This window comes from Mandrillus leucophaeus, unplaced genomic scaffold, assembly GCF_000951045.1.
Source record: "Mandrillus leucophaeus isolate KB7577 unplaced genomic scaffold, Mleu.le_1.0 Scaffold531, whole genome shotgun sequence".
Classification (NCBI taxonomy): Eukaryota; Metazoa; Chordata; class Mammalia; order Primates; family Cercopithecidae; genus Mandrillus; species Mandrillus leucophaeus.
Genome location: NW_012105709.1, coordinates 2,718,175 through 2,740,964, shown reverse-complemented (window position 1 = coordinate 2,740,964; position 22,790 = coordinate 2,718,175). Strand labels below are relative to the sequence as shown.

General features: G+C 36.6%; 1 protein-coding gene across 5 annotated transcripts in view; it reads left to right on the top strand.

The window, feature by feature from the left end:
* VTA1 (vesicle (multivesicular body) trafficking 1) overlaps positions 1–16,936 on the top strand; it is an 87,666-nt gene extending 70,730 nt beyond the window's left edge. For 3 of the 5 annotated variants that reach the window (XM_011997176.1, XM_011997177.1, XM_011997178.1), the window contains one exon: positions 14,664–16,936. In XM_011997176.1, coding sequence (XP_011852566.1) covers positions 14,664–14,809 — 146 coding nt within the window. In that variant the 3' untranslated portion in view covers positions 14,810–16,936. Of the gene's footprint in view, positions 1–604; positions 686–14,663 lie in introns of all 5 variants that reach the window. The other 2 variants (XM_011997174.1, XM_011997173.1) reach the window with 2 other exon arrangements.
* Positions 16,937–22,790: the final 5,854 nt, after the last annotated feature.

Genomic DNA, 22,790 nt, shown 5'->3' with positions numbered 1-22,790 from the left:
GGGGGGGGAGCTTTTAACACTTTTTGTTAGTTTTTTAGATGATTAATAAATAATCTTCAACTTTAGTATATTCCTTACCATTAATCAAGAATGCTAAGTTACTCTTTAATATGACAGTTTTGAAACATTCTAACAAAGTCAAAACTGTTATTTATTGGATAATTGTTAGGATATATAAAAATATCTTAAAATGTGTAGACTAGAGAATTACAAATATTAATTTGGAATTTCATGCACAGTGATGAAATTGGATTCATCTTCTAAGTTAAACTAAATTAGAATTTTGTCCTACTTTATCACCAAATTAAATTGGCTGAGAAATTGAAAAGTAGGAAGTCTGTTAATTCTACAGAATTTGGTAAGCTTTAATTGAGAAGTAATCTGAAGCATTAGACAAAATATATATTAGGAAAGCATAACCCATACACATATGTAAACACTTGATACCCTCCAACATCAAATAAGTATATCCAATTAGAATCCATTGATGTTTCAAGAAAATAAACAAAGTAATGAAATTACCTCATGATTTTTAAGTGCTACCCTACTGTATAATTAAAAAGTGTAATACTTTTATACTCATTTATGCTTTTCTGATTTGCAGGTGTAGCAAGTAATACTATCCAACCTACTCCACAGACTATACCTGCCATTGATCCCGCACTTTTCAATACAATTTCCCAGGGTAAGTCAGCTGACTGTTTTGTGAGATACATTTATCTCCTGTTTTGGGTTGCTGTTTTGTAATTTTACCTTGACAGTACCATATATTTAAATGTTGTTACTTAAATTTGCATTTCTAGGTAATTTGAAATAAATTTCCTTGAATGCCTATGTTCACTAGATTCTCAAATGAGCCAGGATTGTTTGATATTAAAAATACCAACATCCAAAGGTGTCCTCTTTTGTTACAGTTCTTTTCTTCATGCAGTACCGAATATAGAGGAGCAAACGTATAGCCAAGGCTGCCATGGAAGTCTATGCTAGATTATATTAATTTAGTTCAAGATTATTGTGAGTTCTGATTGTGACTTATCTACAGTGTTATTAAATTATCTAAAAAGAAAGGAACTGACCATTATTGAAAATAAAAATCTCTGAGGTTACTTTGGTTGGTTGATTTACAGGCTAAATGATTGGTTTAAGTATAATCTTTACTTCTCTGTTTTTTAGCCCAAATCAGGCATTGTGTTTATTTTGGTCTTTCTCATTCAGACTTTTGTTTTCTTCATATGTCAGATGATATTTAATCCTTTTATATTCAAAGTAAAGATCTTTTTTGTTTTGTTTTGTTTTTTGAGATGGAGTCTCATTCTGTCGCCAGTCTGGAGTGCAGTGGCGCAATCTCAGCTCACTGCAACCTCTGCCTCCCGGGTTCAAGCAATTCTCCTACCTCAACTTCCCCAGTAGCTGGGACTACAGGCGTGCGCCACCATGCCCAGCTAATTTTTATATTTTTAGTAGAAATGGGGTTTCACCATGTTGGCCAGGGGATGGTCTCGATCTCTTGACCTCATGATCCGGCTGCCTCAGCCTGCCATAGTGCTGGGATATTTGGTAAGCTTTAATTGAGCTACCGTGCCCAGCCATTTATTTCTAATAGCTGTTATTTAGTTTCCTCTGATACTGTCTGTTGGTGTGTTTTCACCTCGAATTTTCTGTTCTCCCTGTATGAGTGGGAACTGGCTAATTAAGCCTTCCTGCCTCTCAGCCATTGAATGAGGAGAGCCTTTTGTGGGTGAGCTGGATATCATACCTACCTTAAGAGTCCTAACACTGTCTGGGCAGTTTGTTACACAGTTTTAGGGAGGTGTTCTTTAAATCTCTTGTCAATTTTCCCTTTTCAGTTTTTTCATTCTTTTTCTCTTCTCTTCTCCTTTTAAGTTTTGTAGATTTATTTCCTTTTGTGTTACTTTATCTTTTCATTATGGTTTCAGGAGGAAGAATAGTTAATTATATATGCTTAGTATACCACATAGAACCAGAACCCTAGAATTCTTTACCCATCTAAACTGTCAGGCAGGTGTTAGGGCAAAATAATTTTTATATATGTAAGAATTTTCACCTTTTGCCTAGCACATACCTTTTTTAAGGAACTTAACTCAGGATGTACTCCATCAAGATAAGGGTGGTAATTAAGCAAAAGAGAAATATGAGATATACGAAATGGTGAAATATACTTCTTTAGATACTCTAAAGAAGAAAGATTCTATGATAGCTTTCCCACATGCTTGGAAAGCAATTGCTTCAAAATTAGAATAGGAAATTGGAGGACTCCCATCCTTTAAGAAAAGTAACATGAATTTCATGTAATATATAGAATAGAAGCTTCAGAATATGAAAGACATAGATAAGAAGCCATAGAATCCTGCCAGTAAGAAAAAAACTAAAACAAAACATCTAAGAAAAATTTTGATATTATATAAGAAATCTCAATTTGGAAGCAAACAAAAATATGCCATGATTTTGAACAGTAATAGAATTATGGAATATAAAAGAAAAGGATTTCATTTGACTTAGTTATGACAAAACATAGAGTACTTCATTCAGGATGAAATATAAACATCAACACTGACATTTTAACATTATACTGGAAGTCCTAGCTAGTGCAGTAAGAAAGGAAAAAGAAATAAAAGCTATAAAGATAGGGAAAGAAAAAATAACACTATTTTTGTTCATAGATGACATGATGGTCTGTAGAAAATCTGGAAGAATCAATCAAAAAACTGATAAGCAATTATAGCTGGATTGCTGTATACATGATTAATATGCAAAAATTAATTGCTTTCCACATAGCACAAAACAAGTGGGATTTCAAATTAAAATACACTGCCATTGTGTTTGTATTTACATAAGCACAACAATCGAAAACAAAGTACCATTTACATTAGCATTCCACCAAAAATATTCAGGCATAAATGTAACAAAACCTATTACAAGATCTATATGAGGAAAACTACAAAATGCTGATGAAGGAATCAAAGAATTACATAAATGGAGATTTCATAATCATGCATAAGAAGACTCTGTATTCTCAAGATGTTAGTTCTTCCCAGCTTGATCTATAGATTATGGACAGTTCCCATCAAAATCCCAGCAAGTTATTTGGTGCATATGAACTCCAACTATCTAAAGTTTATACGGGGTGGTAGAAGACCCAGAATAGTCAACATAGTATTGAAGGAGAAGAACAAAGTTGGAGGACTGACACCACCTAGACTTCAAAACATAAATCTGCAGTAAATTAGACAGTATGGTATTGGCGGAAGAACAGACAAATAGATCAGTGAGACAGAGAGTCCAGAAAATAGACCCATATAGAAAAAGTCATATGATCTTTGGCAAAGGAGCAAAGGGAATACCATTGAAAAAAGATACTCTTTTCAACAAATGGTGCCAGAATAACAGGACAGTCACATACAGCAAAAAAAAAAAAAAAAAAAAGTGAATCTAGATACAGACCTTCCACTCATCTCAAAATTTAACTCAAAATGGTATGATGCCTAAATTTGAACTCCAAAACTAGGGACTTCTGGTTCCAAAACGGCAATGTAGAAGCATACTGACTTCATTCCCCACCAACAGAAAACAAAAAAAAACAAATATACAGCACCGAGATCGACACCAGCAACAACCCAGAGCCCAAGTATGAGGATGAAATAGCTCCTGGGGCCACAGAGAAGTGGAAAAACTCCAATAGGAGAATCGGACTTTCACTTTCATAATGCTTCTGCCCTGTCCTTATGCCCACACAGAAAATCTCCGCCACCTCATAATTTCTACACTGGAAGAAGTAAAATTGAAGTGGTCAACCATCGTCCCCACCTTCTTGGGTTCCTTGGCAGGAGACCTGTCCTTGCCTTAACCCACAGGTAGCATCATGACTGCCTGAAGGGAAAATACCACTGAAGACCAGCAGCGACTATTATTCCCAGCCCCAGGAACTTCACTCTGCATCTTGGCCAAAGGAGACACCAAATCAGAGTGACTGTTCAGCAGTACTAAGCTGCAGGAGGTATATTTCCTAGGTCCTGTAAGCACAAACTCCTACCTTGTCTGCCTTCCCACACTGCCAGTGTAATCCATTTGGGACATTCAGTGCTCCAAACATTTACTAGAACTGAGGGAAACCTGGGCTTACGGCGCCACCTAGAGCTGAAAAGGAGGTAGCGACATAGCAGTGAAGATTTGTCAGCAAATACATGCAATAAAAACCAAAACAAGCTGGACAGAGATAACTGGAATAAATAGCTAATTCTTCCAGTGCAAAGACATGGGAAAGACCCACAAGAAACAACAGCAAACAGGGAATCATGACCTTCTCAAAAGGACAAAGCAAAAATCCTGGCCCAGCACGGTGGCTCAAGCCTGTAATCCCAGCACTTTGGGAGGCTGAGGTGGGCGGATTACCTGAGGTCAGGAGTTCAAGACCATCCTGGCCAACATGGTGAAACCCTATCTCTCTACTGAAAATACAAACAAAAAAATTAGCTAAGCGTGGTGATACATGCCTATAATCCCAGCTACTTGAGAGGGTGAGGCAGGAGAATCACTTGAACCTGGGAGGCGGAGAGTGCAGTGAGCCAAGATCGCCCCACTGCACTCTCCAACCTGGGTGGCAGAATGAGACTCCGTCAAAAAAAAAAAAAATCCCAAAACTAACCCTAACAAAACAGCAGTTTGTGAGCTCTCTGACCAAGACTTCAGAATAACAATTTTAAGAAAACTCATTGACCTCTAAGATAATACAGAAAAGCCATAAAGAAATTTGACAGATACTGGAATACTTTTTCAAAACAAAAAATAAAATATTGGAACTGATAAATACATTTGCTGAACTGGAAAAGTCTTTTGAGGCTCTCAACAGCAGAATGAACTAAGCAGAGGAAAAAAATCGGTGAGCTCAAAGACCAGCTATTTGAAAATACACAGTCAGAGGAGGGAAAAAAGAGAATGAAAATGACTGGCTACAAGATATAGATATCTACCTCAGAAGACCAAATCTAAGAGCCATTGATGTTCAAGAGGGAGCTGAACGAGAGGTAGAAAGCTTATTCAAAGAAATAATAACTGAAAACTTTTCAAAACTTGAGAAAGACATAAATATCCAGGTACAGGAAGGTCTTTTAACACCGAACAGATTCAACCCCCAAATAAGACTACCTAAAGGCATGTAGTAATCAAATGCTAAAGGCCAAGGGCAAAGAGAAGGTCCTTAAAACAGCAAAAGATAAGAAGCAAATAGCATATAAAGGAGCTCCAAGTCATCTGGCAACAGCCTTCTCAACAGGCCAGGAGGGATTGGAACAACATTTTCAAAAAAAAAAACTGTCATCTAAGAATATTGTATCCAGCAAAATCGTCACTCAAATATGAAGGAGAGATACAGTCTTTCCTAAACTCAAAAGTGGACCCATCTTGCAAGAAAAGCTAAGGGGAGTTCTTCAGTCTGAAAGAAAACACTAATGTGCAGAAGAAAACATTTCAAGGTATAAAATCCACTGGTAGAATTAATACTTTGTATAGAATTTTTTAGTATGGAGCAATTTTATAATGCAGAGAATAGAGCAGTTAGGCAAAAGAAAGAAAGTTCATCCAAATTGAAAAGGAAGAAAACAAATTAGCCTTGCTCACAGATGACATGATCTTATGCCTGTAGAAACCTGAATACTCCACCAAAAAACTGTTGGAACTGATAAATTTAGTGAAGTTACAGGATACAGAATCAACATACAAAAATCAGTAGCATTTATAAACACCAACAGGAGATAATCTGAAAAACAAATTAAGAAAGCAATCCCATTTACCACAGCTACAAAAAATATAAAATACCTGAGAATTGATCTAACTAAAGAAGTGAGATAGCTATGTAAGAAAAACTATATAAAATTCTGATGAATGTAATAGAAGTGGACACATAAAAAATGTAAAGATACTCCATGCTTATGGATTAGAAGAATTAATATTATTAAAATGACAATGCTACCCAAAGCAATCTACAGATTCCGTGCAGTCCCTATCAAAATGCCAATGACATTCTTCACAGAATGACATTTAACCAAAAAATAAGAACCCTAAGATTTAAATAGAATGATAAAAGACCCTGAATAGCAAAAGCAGAACTGAGCAAAAAGAGCAAAGCTAAAGACATCACACACTGTCTGATTTCAAAATTTACTACAAAGCTATGATAATCAAAACAACATGGTACTGACATAAAACCATACACATGGAGCAGTGGAACAGAACAGAGAATCCTGATATACATTTATGCATTTACAACCAACTCATTTTTGACAAAGGTGCCAAGAACCTACAATGGGGAAAGAACAATCTTTTCAATAAATAGTGCTGGGAAAACTGGATAACTGTATGCAAAAGAATGGAAATAGACCCCTATCTCTCATGATACACAAAAATCAAATCAAAATGAATTAAAGACTTACATCTGAAACTTCAAATCTAAGACCTATGAAACTAATACAAGAAAACATTAGAGAAATGCTCCAGGACATTGGCCTATGCAAAGATTTTTTTTGTGGAAGACCTCGAAAGCATAGGCAAATAAAGCAGAAATGGCCAAATGGGATTCGATCCAGCTAAAATGTTTCAGCATGGCAAAGGAAGAAACCAACAAAGTGAAAAGACAACCCATGGAATGGGAGAAAATATTCACAATCCATCTATCTGACAAGGGATTAATAACCAGAATATATAAGTAGCTCAGGCAACTCAATAGCAAAAAACAAATAATACAATTTAAAAATGGACAAAAGATCTAACATTTCATATATGAAATGTCAAGTATATGAAAAAATGCTCAGCATCACTAATCGTCAGAGAAATACAAATCAAAATCACATTGCAGTATCATTTTACCTTAGTTAAAATGGCTCATACCAAAAGACAGGCATAGAGAACAGTGCAGTGGTTTCTCAAATAACTAAAAATAGAAGTACCATATGGTTCAACAATTCCAAAAGAAAATCCAAAAGAAAGGAAATCAATATGCTGCAAGAAATCTACAGTCTCATGTTTATTGCAGCACTATTCACAGTAGCCAAAAATAGAATCAACCTAAATGACAATCAGTGGATGAATGAATAAAGAAAATGTGGTATATATACACAGTGGAATATTATTCAACCAAAAAAATAAAAGAATTATATTATTTGCAGCAACATGGATAGAACTACAGGTCATCGTTTTAAATAAAATAAGCCAAGCCCAGAAAGACACATATCATATGTTCTCACTCACATGTGGGAGCAAAAAAAGGTGGATCTCATGAAAATAGAGTAGATTGGTGGTTACCAAAGGCCAGGAAGGAAAGGGGAAGGCGTGGAGGATGAAAATGGAAAAAAAAAGAATATATGTGTTTTTATTACCGCTGAAATGTATGCTTTGAAATTGTAAAGATGGCAAATTATATATGATTACTTTACCTTAATAAAAATAAGTTTAAGAAGTAAAATGCAAAACTATAAAACCTTTAAAAGATAGCAAAGAGAAAATCCAGATGATCTTGGACTGAGCAATGACTTTTTAAATGCATGATCCATAAAAGAAAGAAATGATAAGGCAGATTTCATTAAGATTAAAATTTTCTGCCCTTCTAAAGATGCTGTGAAGAAAATGAAAAGACAAGCCACAGACTGAGAGAAAACATTGCAAAAGGCTTATCTGATTAAGGACTGTTAACAAAATATACATAGAACTCCTAAAAAACAGTAACACAGACAACCCTCTTTTAAAATTAGCAAAAGACCTTTATAGTCACCTCACCAAAGAGGATATACAAATGGAAAGCAGACATATAAGAAGATACTTCACCGCATATATCATCAGGAAAATGCAAATTAAAACAATGAGATACCACTACACACCTGTTAGAATGGCCAAAATATACAACATTGACAACACCAAATGCTGGTGACGATGTGGAACCACAGAAACTCTCATTCATTGCTGGTGGGAATGCAAAACGATACAGCCACTTTAATAGTTTGGCAGTTTCTTACATAACTAAATGTGTTTACTTTAGGATCCTGCAGTTGTGTCCTTGGTATTTATTTACCTGAATGAGTTTAAAACATATATTCACATGAAAACCTGCAAGCAAAGGTTTATAGCAGCTCTGTTTATAATTGCCAAAACATGGATGGAACCAAGATTATCTTTCTGTAGGTGAATGGATAAATAAACTGCAGTACATCTAGACAATGAGATATTATTCAGTGCTAGAAGGAAATGAGCTATCAAGCTATGAAAAGACATGGAGGAAACTTAAATGCATATTACAAAGTGAAAGGAACCAATTTTAAAAAGCTATATACTGTATAATTTCAAGTGTGTGACATTCTGAAAAAGGCAAACAATAGAGGAGGTAGAAGATCAGCAGTTGCCAAGAGTTAGGGGGAGAGGGAGGAATGAATGAGTGGATCACAGAGAAGTTTTAGGGCAGTGAATCTGTTTTGCATGACACTGTGTATTAGTCTGTTCTCATACTGCTATAAAGAACTACCTGAGACTGGGTAATTTGTGAAGAATAGAGGTTTAAGATTCACAGTTACACAGGCTTAACAGTAAGCATGACTGGGCGGCCTCAGGAAACTTAAATCATGGCGAAAGGTGAAGGAGAAGCAGGCATCTTCCTCACATGGCAGCAGGAGACAGGGAAGGGGGAAGTGCCACACACTTTTAAAACATCAGATCTCATGAGACCTCACTATCACAAGAACAGCAAGGGGGACATCCACCCCCATGATCCAGTTACCTCTCACCAGGCCCCTTCTTCAGTTCAACATGAGGTTTGGGCAGGGACACAAGTCCAAATCATATCATTCTGTTCCTGGCTCTTCCCAAATCTCATGCCCTTCTCATATTGCAAAATACAAGTATCTCTTCTCAATAGTGCACCAGTCTTAACTTGTTTCAGCATTAACTCAAAAGTTTATAGTCCAGACTCTCACCTGAGACAAGGTAAGTCCTTTCCACCTATGAGCCTGTAAAATCAAAAGCAAGTTAGTTACTTCCAAGATACAGTGAGGATGCAGGCATTGGGTAAATGCTCCCATTCCTAATGGGAGAAATTGGCCAAAACAAAGGGGCTACAGGCACCAGGCAAGTCTGAAACCGACCAGGACAGTCATTCAATTGTAAAGCTCCAAAATAATCTCCTTTGACTCCGTGTCTCACATCCAGGTCATGCCAATGCAAGGGGTGGGCTCCCAAGGCCTTGGGCAGCTCCACCCCTGTGGCTCTGCAGGGTACAGCCCCCTTGGCTGCTTTCACAGGCTGGTGTTGAGTGTCTGTGGCTTTTCCAGGTGCATGATGTAAGCTGTCAGTAGGTCTACCATTCTGGGGTCTAGAGGATGGTGGCCCTCTTCTCACAGCTCCACTAGGCAGTGCCCCAGAGGGGATGCTGCATGGGGGCTCCAACCCCACGTTTATTGTCTGCACTCCTCTGATAGAAGTGCTCCATGAGTGCTCCACCAGTGCAGCACACTTTTGCCTGAACATCCAGGCATTTCCATACATTCTTTGAAATCTAGGCGGAGGTTCTCAAACCTCTGCTCTTGCCTTCTGCACACCTATAGGCCCAACACCATGTGGATGCCACCAAGGCTTGGGGCTTGTACCCTCTAAAACCGTGGCCCAAGCCACACCTTGGCCCCTTTTAGCCATGGCTGGAGCTGGACCAGCTGGGGTGCCATGTCCCAGGGCTGCACAGAGCAGCTGGCCCTGTATCTGGCTCATGAAACCATTTTTTCTTTCTAGGTCTCCAAGCCTGTGATGGCAGGGTCTGCCGTGATGGTCTGAAATGCCCTAGAGACATTTTCCCCCACTGTCTTGGCTGTTAACATTTGTCCCCTCTTTACTTATGCACATTTGGGTGATAGGCTTATATTTTGCCCCAAAAAATAGGTTTTTCTTTTGTACCACATAGTCAGGCTGCAAATTTTCCAAACTTTTATGCTCTGCTTTTTAAATATAAGTTCCAGTTTTGGATAATCTCTTTGTTCATGCATATGAGCGTATACTTTTAGAAACAGCCAGGTCACCTCTTGAATGCTTTGCTGCTTAGAAATTTCTTCTGCCAGATACCCTAAATCATCTCTCTCAATTCCAAAGTTCCACGGATCTCTAGGGCAGGGGCAAAATGCCTCCAGCCTCTTGGCTAAAGCGTAGCAAAAATGACCTTCCTCCAGTTCCCAGTAAGTTCCTCGTCTCCATCTGAGACCACCTGAGGCTGGATGGACTTCATTCTCCATATCATTATCAGCATTTTGGTCAGAATCATTCAACAAGTCTCTAGGAAGTTTCAAACTTCCCCACATCTTCCTGTCTTCTTCTGAGCCTTCCACACTGTTCCAGCCTCTGCCTGTTACCCAGTTCCAACATTGCTTCTACATTTTCAGGTATCTTTATAGCAGTGCCTCACTCCCTGTACCAATTTTCTGTATCAGTCTGTTTTCACAGTGCTATAAAGAAGTACCTGAGACTGGGTAGTTTATGAAGAAAAGAGATTTAATTGACTCACAGTTCCACAGGCTGCACAGGAAGCATGACTGGGAGGCCTCAGGAAACTTACAGTCATGTGGAAGGCGAAGGGGAAGCAGGCACCTTCTTCACATGGCAATAGGAGAATGAAGGAGGAGGTGCCACACACTTTTAAACCATTGGATTTCATGAGAACTCACTGTCACAAGAACAGCAAGGGGGACATCCACCCCCATGATCCACTCACCTCCTACCAGGCCTTTCCTCCTATTCAACAGGAGATTTGAGTGGGGACACAAATCCAAACCATATCACACTATAACAATAGATATATGTCATTATAAATTTGTCCAAACTCATGGAATGCACAACATCAAGAGTAAACCCTAACATGGACTCTGGGTAATACTGATGGATCAATGCAGGTTCATCAATTGTGACAAATGTGCCACTCAAGTTGGGGAGTTTAATAATGGAGGAAGCTATGCATGGTGGGGAAGAGAAGATAAGGGAAATCTCTGTACCTTCCTCCCAACTTTTCTGTGCACTTAAAACTGCTCTAAAAAATAAAGTGTTTTTTAAAAAATAGTGCATTTATAACCACTGTCACTACCATTACCACCACTTCTAGTACTTCTTATATCCCTTTTCTGCTACATATTTCTCCTTCGTGCTTAGTACTTAATCACCTTTTAATGCATATATGTGTGATATTAATGGATATTAAATATATTGTAATGAATTTGTGGCTGACTCTGGAGAGTGGGATTGCATAGGTAGGTATTTGAAGCACAGTGTTTACTTTTTTACTTTTACGTCTCTGAATAGTATTAGAGTGTTAATGACAACTTACCTCATAAAGTTTTTTGAGCATTGGCTGGGCGTGGTGGCTCACACCTGTAATCCCAGCACTTTGGGAGGCCGAGGCGGGCAGATCACAAGGTCAGGAGATCGAGATCTTCCTGGCTAACACGGTGAAACCTCCTGTCTACTAAAAAAAAAAATACAAAAAACATTAGCCAGGTATGGTGGTGGGCGCCTGTACTCCCAGCTACTCGGGAGACTGAGGCAGGAGAATGGTGTGAACCCAGGAGGTGGAGCTTGCAGTGAGCCGAGATTGCGCCACTGCACTCCAGCCTGGGTGACAGAGCGAAACTCTTGTCTCAAAAAAAAAAAAACAAAAAAAAAGGTTTTTGAGCATTAAGTGATATAATATCTGAATAGTATTTAGCACAGCCCTTGACATAATGAAATTCTGCCTGTATGCATTACTACTGTCGTTGGAATTGTTAAGTGACATCTCTTAGCAATGCCTGTATGTATGAAGGTTCTGTCTGTGTCCTATGCGTTCCATCCAAGTCAAAGGATAATAGAGTATACCAGAATGAGATTATCCAAGGCCCTTGACATAAGAATTTCTAGAACTATCTAGTAAAATTGGAAAGAGCCTCATTAGACTCATTTTGGAGATTATTTACAAGTGTTCTATCCTCTTTTATGACGTTAGATATATCAACTTTGGAAATGGATGCTTATGTTAACTGGGCACGCAGTGTTTTCTCTTCACACCAAGTGATGTTATCTTTGATCCAGTGCGGACCCAGGCTCTCTTTGCTACTGTAGTAGAGAATTTAACTGATAGTTCTAGCTCTCTTCTGCCTGATCTTGTCCTGACCTCTGAAGAGATGAAGCCCTCTTATATATAGATGGTCCTGTCTGCAACTCATCTGGAACTTATAAGCTAAGATTTCAGAAGAGAGATATATTAGACAACCCCTCTAATCTTTGAAACATCTTTTAGGTCCACTTGCACACACTGTGGTTCTGATTATGGCCTCTAGTAAATGTTAATGATAGAAAAAAACAGCTTTTATTTTGGTGCATTAAGCTTATATTGACCATTTTGAGCATAAAATCAGGTAAACTGAAATTTAACACTTGTTCTCTTTCTGAAATGTGTTTACTCTTATATATTTTTTGTTTGTTGAGTTTTTAAATGCTAATTTTAAAGACTCATAATTAGGTGACATTTTTACTCAGTTTAAGAATTCAATTCATATTTTATTAATTGTAGACTACTATATTTTTAAAATAAAGGAGAGCCTGTGTGTTACAAAATAGCAAGTAACATGGTTTTTTAGCTTATATTTTTCATTGTTGAAAATAAATCTAATATCTTTATGTCTATAAATTACATTTTGAATCTAAATCTATACACCGGTTGTTATTTAGTTCTTGTATTTTATATATGAGTTATAATTAGTTATGCATGTCTGTGAACTTTATATATTCTGTATCTAATTATATTTTTCTGTTAATATATTTTCATTCACGTTTTATAAATATTGAAATTATTTCACAAAAATACAGTATTTGTGTTTTAAAATAATTTAATCCTTAGTAGATAAGTTTATAAAACAAAAATAGTAACAGAGATCTTGCCATTATACACATTTTACCTTATTAATAAGTGATACGTCAGCCAAACAGTGCTAAAGCTAATGCTGTAGAAATAAGATTAATCTGACCATTGCGGCCTTCTTTCAGCACGTCCAGTAAATTCTGGATGGATGCCCTGTATATTTAAAAGAGTGCCCCGAGAGAGGAGAGACTTAAAGCACAAAAAGTAGCATTAAAGTAAACTCAATTTTCAACGATGTTTCCTCACCTAGATAGCATATGTAGGGTAAATATATTTTGAAAAACCATTAAAGAATCTGGTAGGTATTTTTCAAGATCAGAAATATGAACTGGAGCATACCTGACTAAATTGTAAACAGAACTGCAGGATAGCTGATGTTTACGTTTAATGGGCAACAAACGCCAAGTCAGTAACCTCTGTTAAAATTGGAATCGGTAATCCCTGATTCACCACAGTGAAGGCCAAATTTTATGTAATCTTATATACTACTAGTTCAACAAATATTTGAAGACTTACTAAAGACTTACTATAGCACCCTACACTAGTAAATATATGTGTATTTTAAAATCTGCAATTTAATTAATGTTTCATTCTATATGAACTTAGTTTTAAAATAGGCTAAATAATTTAAAATACAACTTTTTCGTATTCATGCAGTGAAGTTACTGAGTACCTAGAGATGCCTGACACTGTGCTGAAAACTATAGCATATATTGTTTCAGTACTCTTTTTTGAAAATTTTAGAAAGTAATAATTTGGATCAGAATATTGTATCAGCTTGCCTGGAGTTGCTACCTACTTTGAAATCTTTGATATATAAAATATATACATATGGCGAAATTAAAAGCAACTAAATGAAGTCATTCTGTTTATCAGTACAGTCTTCCACTTATTTCAGACAGAATTGAAATATGTTATCTGCTTGTTATATTCTATGCCTCCCAGCCTTCTGATTAGTACTCCTTAGAATTCTTATAAAAATTTCCAAAGAAAATGGTGGTTATTTCAAAAGACAAGATATAATGTCCATTTTTAATTTTGTCTTTAGAAGTATATATTCAAGGAAATTTGTATCTTAGATTAAATGAAATGTTTTTAATTTTTTGTTACTGAAATTGTTTAGTTGGGCCCTACATATTAATCATACGTATAACTAGAAAACTTGCTAAGAATAAATTTTAGAGAAATAATATGTAATGGTTGTTTACATCTTTAATTGCATATTTCAGTGATATAAAATTTAAGAAACCTTAAGAGATTTTTACATAGATGGCACAAAAATGTAAAATATTTTCATGCTTAAAATAAGCTAGGCAACCTGGTTTTCTTTACATAAAGTTTGTTATTCACTTTTTTTTATTGAAGGTGATATTTATATTCCAGCTCAAATGAGGGTTGAATTGGTTTAGTCTGTGTGTATTGTTCCATGAAGAGAAAGGCTAAGTGATTCTAGCATAGACACCAAAGCTACTATCCTTGTTTGTCCTTGTTGCTTCTTGAAGGAAAATCTTGTTCATCTAAGTTATTACATATTGATGTGTCTATGGTTTATATTAGTAATAAAAAGACAATTGAAAAGAATGAAGAAAATGTATCAAAGTTCTTATGAGATTGACTAAAACTACTGTTTTTACATAGCCTTAAATATATTTTTTAATCTTAAACATAAGCATTTGCCCAACCTTACAGAACACTTTTTATATTCTTATAAATATCTTAATTGTTTTTTTTCTCCTAGGGGATATTCGTCTAACCCCAGAGGACTTTGCTAGAGCTCAGAAGTACTGCAAATATGCTGGCAGTGCTCTGCAGTATGAAGATGTAAGCACTGCTGTACAGAATCTACAAAAGGCGCTCAAGTTACTGACGACAGGCAGAGAATGAAGCCTTTGTATAACAGACCCATGTATTTTTGGCATGAGGAACTAACAGTCCATTACTCTATCTTCAGCCTATCAGAATCACAGTTTTAAGGAAGACTTGGTTTCATTTAATATGACAATGAAATCTGTGTGTATCAGATTTTTATTGAAGCATTCATCAGCAGCCTCAACCAGTTTTCGTTGTCCATTTAGTAGATTCAGTCATCTCTGAGTATATAGGGCTGATGTCAGCAAGACCCTAAAAATTCTCATTGAACCCCGCTTCAACAAATGAAAACACATCTATAAAATGTATACTGGGAATAACCTTTGTATTTACATACATTAGGGGAATTTTTTAAAATCTGTAATGTTTGGACAAACAGATGATATTACTTTGCTATAAAATTATAAATGTAACTTTTAATAAAGATTGCCAGAATATTCTAAATTAGAAATTATGTTTTTGTTTCCCTCAAGACATAAAACAAATATGAACATTCTAAACTGGTGGGTTAATCTGAAAAGACATTCAGTTCAAATTTTATTTTATTCTCATGTTAAATATAACTCCATTAAAAGTTTAATATTTCATGGGAGAAAATATGATAAGGTAAAGAGGTAGAAACACTTTCAGACTTAAGAATAATGTTGATTCCCCAACTGCTTTACCTTATTTATTAAAGCATAAGATGAATTGGTATTTGCTTCATAGGCAGTTTGACTACATGTATTAGAGAATGAAAAGAAGGTATTTGCCTGGAAACTTGGTGCTCTAAATTAAGGTACTCCTCTGCTGCTGTAGAATGGATTCCACACAGTGGATAGCTATGGATGATTCAGAATATTATGTTTAGATTCCCATTTGTTAAGTTTATAAGTTTTGTGGGGAATTATGAACTTGCTGTGTACCACCTGCATTTGTACTGTGTGAAAAATAAATACAAGGATTCGTTTAGCTAATTCAACTTACTACAAAGACAAATGTCTGTTTTTATTTGCCTGCTAGAATTGTCTTTTTTTAAAGTCATTTTTATTTATAGGAATATGGGTGTTTCTATAGGAAGAACAGGTTTTTTTTTGTTGTTGCTGTTTTTAAAGATAAATTTGACAAAGTTACCTGAAATTTATCTGGTCCATTTTATTCATGCTACTAAGATGGAAATCTTTAAACACAAGGGTGAGCAAGCTTTGGCCCATGGATTGGCCACCTGTTAATGTAAATAAAGTTTCTTTGAAACAAGCCTATACTCGTTCATTTATGTTTTGTCTGTGGTTGCTTCACAACTGCAGAGTTGTATGGCTTGCAAGTCTGAAAACATTTCCTGTTTGGCCCTCTAAGAAAAAGTTAGACACCTAGTCTAATGGCCTGTTTGGGGAAAAAACGCATCACTAACTCATAATCATTTATATCCATTATTTTCTGCATAAATGTAATGCTATTGTACAAGGTTTGGTAGAATAAACCAAACTGACTGACTATTCAGACTGACTATTCTAAATTATCACAAAAATATCCCCAAAAAACATGCCTCCTAAAAAACATTTTCCTATCTTTTACAAGATGTATGAACATTTGTAGGGTTCCACATTTGCATCTAGAAATCCAGTGCTCTTCAGAATGTTACTAGATCACCAGGATGACCTTTAGTGTTATATGATGTTCAGCAAATTTTAATTTAAACCTTGGTATGTCTGTACACTAAAAAGTAAACCCATCACCTCCCATTTCATACCATACCTTTTGGTTCCCAGTTGGGAGAGCACATGGAGGGAAGGAGATGATATAGAAACTATGGAGTCCGCTGATAGTGGGCTGCATGGTGTGACAGAGCCCTTCTCTGTGAAATGGAAATGACACCACTAGCCATCTCAATAGTCATGAGAATTAAAAGAGATACAGTACCCGAAGTGCTTAGCACCTTGGTAGCATTTCATAAATGTTTAGTGTCAATACTAATGCTCTAGTAATGTAAATTGTTAATTTATTTCCCAAGTATCAGGAAATCCCAGTTGTCTATGTGGCCCAGTGCTTAAAAATGCCTTCTTGCATGAGGGGATTGAACTATACAATGTTTGTTAACTTTGTATTTGTATTTTTTCCTATAAAATGTTACAGTAAAATTAGGAGATGTGTTCTGATGTAACAATAGGATGAGCAATTTTCATTTATTCCTTCAATATATATTTACTGAATAGCTACTATGTGCCTGGTATTGTTCTTTGCAAGCAGAAACAGCAGGAAAAAAAGTCCCTCCGTCACAGAGTTTAACATTCTAAAAGGGAGGAAATAGATAATAAAATATACAGTACATTTCATCAGTGGCTCTCCGAGTGTGATTGGAAATACAAATCTTGGGCCCCACCTGTCCTACCCAATCAGAAACTCTAGGAATGGGTCCCAGCCTTCTGAGTTTTAAGAGACACTTAAGGTGGTCCCTAAAGTTTGAGTGGTTTAGTTCTACCCAAATCAGAAATATTGCAAGTCTGAGAACAGATTCTCCTGAAACTGGTTCTCAAAGATGTGGTGTCTGGATGACCGGCATCAGCACCACCTGCGAACTTGCTAGAAAGTTCTGGGGACCACACTATGGGAACTTCTGTATTAAATAGTGATAAATGCTATGGAGGAAACATTGAGGACAGGATAGGAGATGTTTAGGTGTGTACAGACATACGCATATTTCAATAGGATAGCCAGCGTAGACCTCCCCGAGGTAACATTTGAGCAAAGAAGGAAAAGAGTAGTTAGGCAGATACATACATAGACGAAGAGCATTCCCAACAGATAGACAGAAATCAGGTCAGAGGGTATAAGTGGGAGAAAAGCTGGTGAGGGAGCTAAAAGCTTAGGATCATACAGCTTTTTTGTTAGGGCCTTGACTGGAAAGGTTTTCAGCAGAAACGTAGCCTGATGTGACTTGACTTTTCAAATAATCATATTGGCTCCTATGTTGAGAATAGACCATAAGGAGGGTGGTAAGTAAGGAAGGAAGCTGGGAGACCAGTTAAAAGAGTATTAACAACAGGCCGGGGGCGGTGGTTCACACCAGCAATCCTAGCACTTTGGGAGCCGAGGCAGGCGGATCACCTGAGGGCAGGAGTTTGAGACCAGCATGGCCAACATGGGGAAACCCCGTCTCTAGTAAATATATATGAATATATATTCATTAATATATAAATGTATGTATATAAAAATCATATATATTAGCCTGGCATGGTGTCACACACCTGTAATCCCAGCTACTCAAGAGGCTGAGGCAGAAGAATCACTTGAACCCAGGAGGCGGAGGTTGCAGTGAGCAGAGATGGCGCCACTGCACTCCAGCCTGAACGATAGAGCGAGACTCCTTCTCATAAAAAAAAATAATTCAAAAATCAAGGTGAGATGTTACGATGTCTTAGTCCAGGAGTAGCCTTGGGGGTAATAAAATGGGAATGGTTTCTGGCAGCTTTTTTTTTAAGTAGAGTCACAGGATTTCTGTAAACTGGATATGAGGTATGAACATAAGAGAAGGAGTAAAGGTTGACTCCAGATTTTTCACCTGAATGCCTGCAAGGAATAAGTAATCACGTACTGCAGTAGGGAAAGTTGCGGAATTCCTCTCACAGTTAGATTGAAGTGCAATGTTTCCAAGTTGTTGTGACCATTCCAAGTGAAACTGATAACAGTGTTTTGTCAATGCGGCAGAGGGAGAAGAAAAAATAAGGTTCTGTTGACAATGATTGCCACAGATATCTCACCAAATCACTGCTGAATGGAGCTGCAAGCCAAGAATAGTTCCCACGGTTCACATAGCCGAGGAAGTTTACTGACATCAGGACTACATCAAGAAAAAGACTCCAGTTATGGGTCTTGAAAATTAATATCCTCATATGTTTGTGGAATTTATATATGACTTGTAATTCTAGAAATGTGAGAATTCTAGGTATACATTAAAAGGTTATATGCTGTCTTTTCTAAAGAAACGCCCTAATAGCAGCATTGTACAAATATTTTCAACTCTCAAAGAATAATAGCTAATGGAGTTGATGGGTTTTGGTTATCGGCACTGCTTCCTCTCTTCACCCATTTCTTTCTTTCTTTTGTTTTCTTTTTTTTTTTTTTTTCTCTTTAACTTGACTCATTTTGGAACATTTGGATCAGATCTTCTAGTTTGGCCCATAAACAAAGCTTCATCAGTAGAAAAGTTAAGACATCCTTCATATGAGAAGTATCCTTCCCTGGTTGGTTGTAGTCGTTGAAGTCTATGTGGAATTCTAAGACTGCAGGCTTGTTCATTGGAGTATACTTAAGTAGGACCAATTCTAAGTAAGCACTACTTCAATAATAATCATAATAGCTAACATTTCAGTGTTTACTAAATGTCAGATACTATTCTAAGTATTTTGCATATATTAATTCATTTAATATTGCCAGTGGTCCTGAGAGGTAGGCTTTATTTCTGTTTTAAGATGAGGAAAGTGAGCCACAGAGTAACAAATTTGCCTAAGGTAACACAGCTAATACTTACTTCTAAGCTCAGACTGCCTGTTTCAGATCATAAGAAGTATCATCCATATAAGTAAGTCACCTGTTACATTATGAGTTCCACATTATCAAGGTCGTTGGACAGTTCCTTTTATTAGTGAGAGGTGTTAGCAGCTAAATTTTTCTATTATCTGGGCCATGTGTTCCAATTGACAGTGAGTGCTAGGCAGTTAACACAGGGTATGAACTTGAAAATCTGATTGCACCCTCAATATCTGGAATATACACTGGTCTATGACCTGAGATTGTCTGGACTGCAGCAGTCCGAGGGAATAATAAGCAGGGTTTGAGTAATGCTACAATGGAGTCATAGGTCATTTTGGAGAAGCTGTTCCACATCATTAGGGAGTCTGGGTTTCCCAGATGTGCCTGTTTTATACTTTTTATTTTAAATAACATCACTGTCTTTCCTAACTAAAAATTCTTCATCTTCAGGAAATAAGATTAAGATACGGACTGAAAATATAAAATTAGCAATAATGTTTATTATTAGATATTTCCTCAATTAAATTTCTCCCTGAAAGTCTTAGGCAAAAGCCCCTGTCTCTTACTTCATATATCAAGTTTGCAGGGAAAGACATATATTCCATGAATATAACTTAATGGAGAACTGGCTTCAGAATTCTGCAACACTGGGAAGTCTTATCAAATATTAAGTCATTCATATGTTCAAAAATATTCATATTGAGCATCTACCATCAAATATTTAATATGATAATGCCATACTGGAGATTATATATGAGATACAATAATTCTTCCTAAAGAAAGTCAGGGAAAGCTTCACAGATAAGGTTGAGCTGAAGGTTTGGCAGGCGGGGAAGCAAGGAGAAGTAAGCAGAGAGAAAAGCACAAGCAACGCCATGGAGGAAAAAAATGTGGGCAATTCAGGGAACTCAAGTAATTTAGTGTTGCTATGCATATGGCCTATGGGGGCCAGAAGTGTAAATGTGTTATGGCTGGGACGGGGGTGTGGGGGGCGAATGTGTTATAACTAAATTGTATCCCTTCAAAATTCACATTTTGAAGCACTGATCTCCAGTGTGACTGTGTTCAGAGATAGGCCCTAAAGGGAGTCAATTAAGGTTACAAGAGATCATAAAGGTGAGGCCCTAATCCTAAAGGCCTGCTGTCCTTATAGGAAGAGGAAGAGCCACCGGAGCTGGCTCATTCTGTACGTGTACAGAGAAGAGGCCATGTGAGGACTTGGAGAGGCTCGAATATGCTCTTAATCCTATCAGTTTCCTGCTTTAATTCATCCCGTGGAACTGTTTTGTCTTTTCGACCCCTCAGCTATATTATTTATATTGTGATATAGGGGATAATCAGAGTCCCCTGAGAAGGAGCAAGGACATTGGCTTGTCTATTGTGCTATGCTTATATACTTTCTGTATATAATGCTTTCTGTAGAAAACCAGTAATACCCCAGAAACAACAGTAACTTGGCAAAATTACTATTAACCACTTCACTTTTTATATCGCGTAAGTTAAACTTTATTTATTTACATGTGTCTCCCTCATTAGATGTCAAGTTCCTTGATATTTTATACATTTGTGAATTCCTGGTAGTTCACATGAAGCCTGATGCATTATAAGTATTCTGAACTGGTGAAATAAATATATGAATGGGCAAAAAATACATATACTAAAATGATCAAATAAAGGTTATGTTCAGAAACCTCTGTTCTGTTATATGGTAGTGTGATTTAAGATTATAATAATTGCATCAAAACGTTCTGAAATCACTTGTTAATCTTACTTATCAAAAACATCCAGTCTGTGCCACCCAGCAAGTCTCGATTCTTAATTCAAATGCGTGGTTCTTTTTCTTTTGACTCCATGAAGCATGACGTCAGGTATGCTCAGGACATTCTTAGAATCTACACTAATAACATCCTAGTCACAGACATACATGATATTTGTTAGCAGCTTATATGTTCTTGGTCTGTCTATACTCTGACAGAGATTAATATATTCAAGCTCAATGGAATGAAGAAGTAGCAAGGTGTATCTTAAAAACAGGGAAAAAATATTTAGACCACAGTGAAAATGGAAAATATTTACAATGTCTGAGGAAATTGTAAGTGGAAGGTTATTTCTCCAGATGAAGGAGAAGTAGAATTTTAAAATGAAAGCCACCGTTGACATATGAACATTTTGGGAAAGTCAGAACTCATTTGATTTTTTTTTCCTCAATATTTAATCTTTTCTTCTGTCTACTAGGTCAAAGATAAAAAACTGAAACAAAGGTGTGAAGATGATAAAACCATAGGCACAGGACGCTGCCATTCAGAGGGGTCTGTTCTGAATCAGGAAGCTGGTGTTCTGGTATACTCATTGTGGCAATCTGTTATTTCTACCAGAAAATCGGCCCTTCTGAACCTCCTGTGAGCTTTAGTTTTCCCACAAAAACCATGAGCAGGCAAAACTAGATTTCTATCTTGTTTTGAAGATCTGAAATTCAAGTCACTGAATAATACTTAGACTTCTGCAAGCAAAATTTGGGATTAGGTCTGTGGCCCTTGAAACGCCCTCATTTTAACTAGACATAACATGTTTTTAAAACTTAAATCTTGACATTCATCCTATTCTGTGAGTAAATATCCCCTGAACATCTTCTGTTAATATACCAAGAATTCAGTAAACAAATCCCTTTGAACTAAGTTAAATGAAAGACCATAGTAGCAAAAGAACTGCTGTTCCTTTGGGCAGGGAATATTCTTCTGCCAGTGTAAAGACTGTCAATGAGCACAAACCTGAAGAAGGTTTAAGAGCAAAGAGCATTACCAAGGATAAACAGTCATTTCATAATGATAAAGTGGCTCAGTCAAGAGGATATAACAATCTTAAAGGTTTATGTGCCTACCCACAGAGGTTTATAATAGGTGAAGCAAAAGCTAATACAACTTCAAGGAGAAAACTGGATTTTGACACCCTCTCAATAATTGCTGGAACCATTAAAAAATATGACTAGTGCCTTGGATCCAAAATAAATTGGCCCTTATGACCCTGAATGACACGGTGTTTTTTTTTCTCTTCAGTGAACTCTTTTTGGGGGTGACTCCTGTATAGAATGGTATGAAAATGATTCACTGATGTTTTTCTCCTGAATGGAGATTTTATTTCTACGCTGATGAAGATTGCAAACAACATGTTTGCCTTTTTTAGTCCTAAATTTAAAAGGAAACACAAGATGTGTTTAGTTATTTACAAACGAGTATATATTCTTGTTGATCCTTTTTTCAATACTGTGTTGAGATACTGTTTGTAAGTATCCCCCTATAAGTATTACCAAATGTATGCCAACCAAGCAGCTTAGAAGAATTTATTCCAAGTTCCTATAGCAAAAACTCTGAGATGAATTTATTATTTTCTGGTACCGTTTATGAGAAAAGTCTCAGCTTTGAAGGTACAATAGCATACAGAATCCTGTTAAATAGTACATTTGTATATGTCTCTGTATGATATATATCAG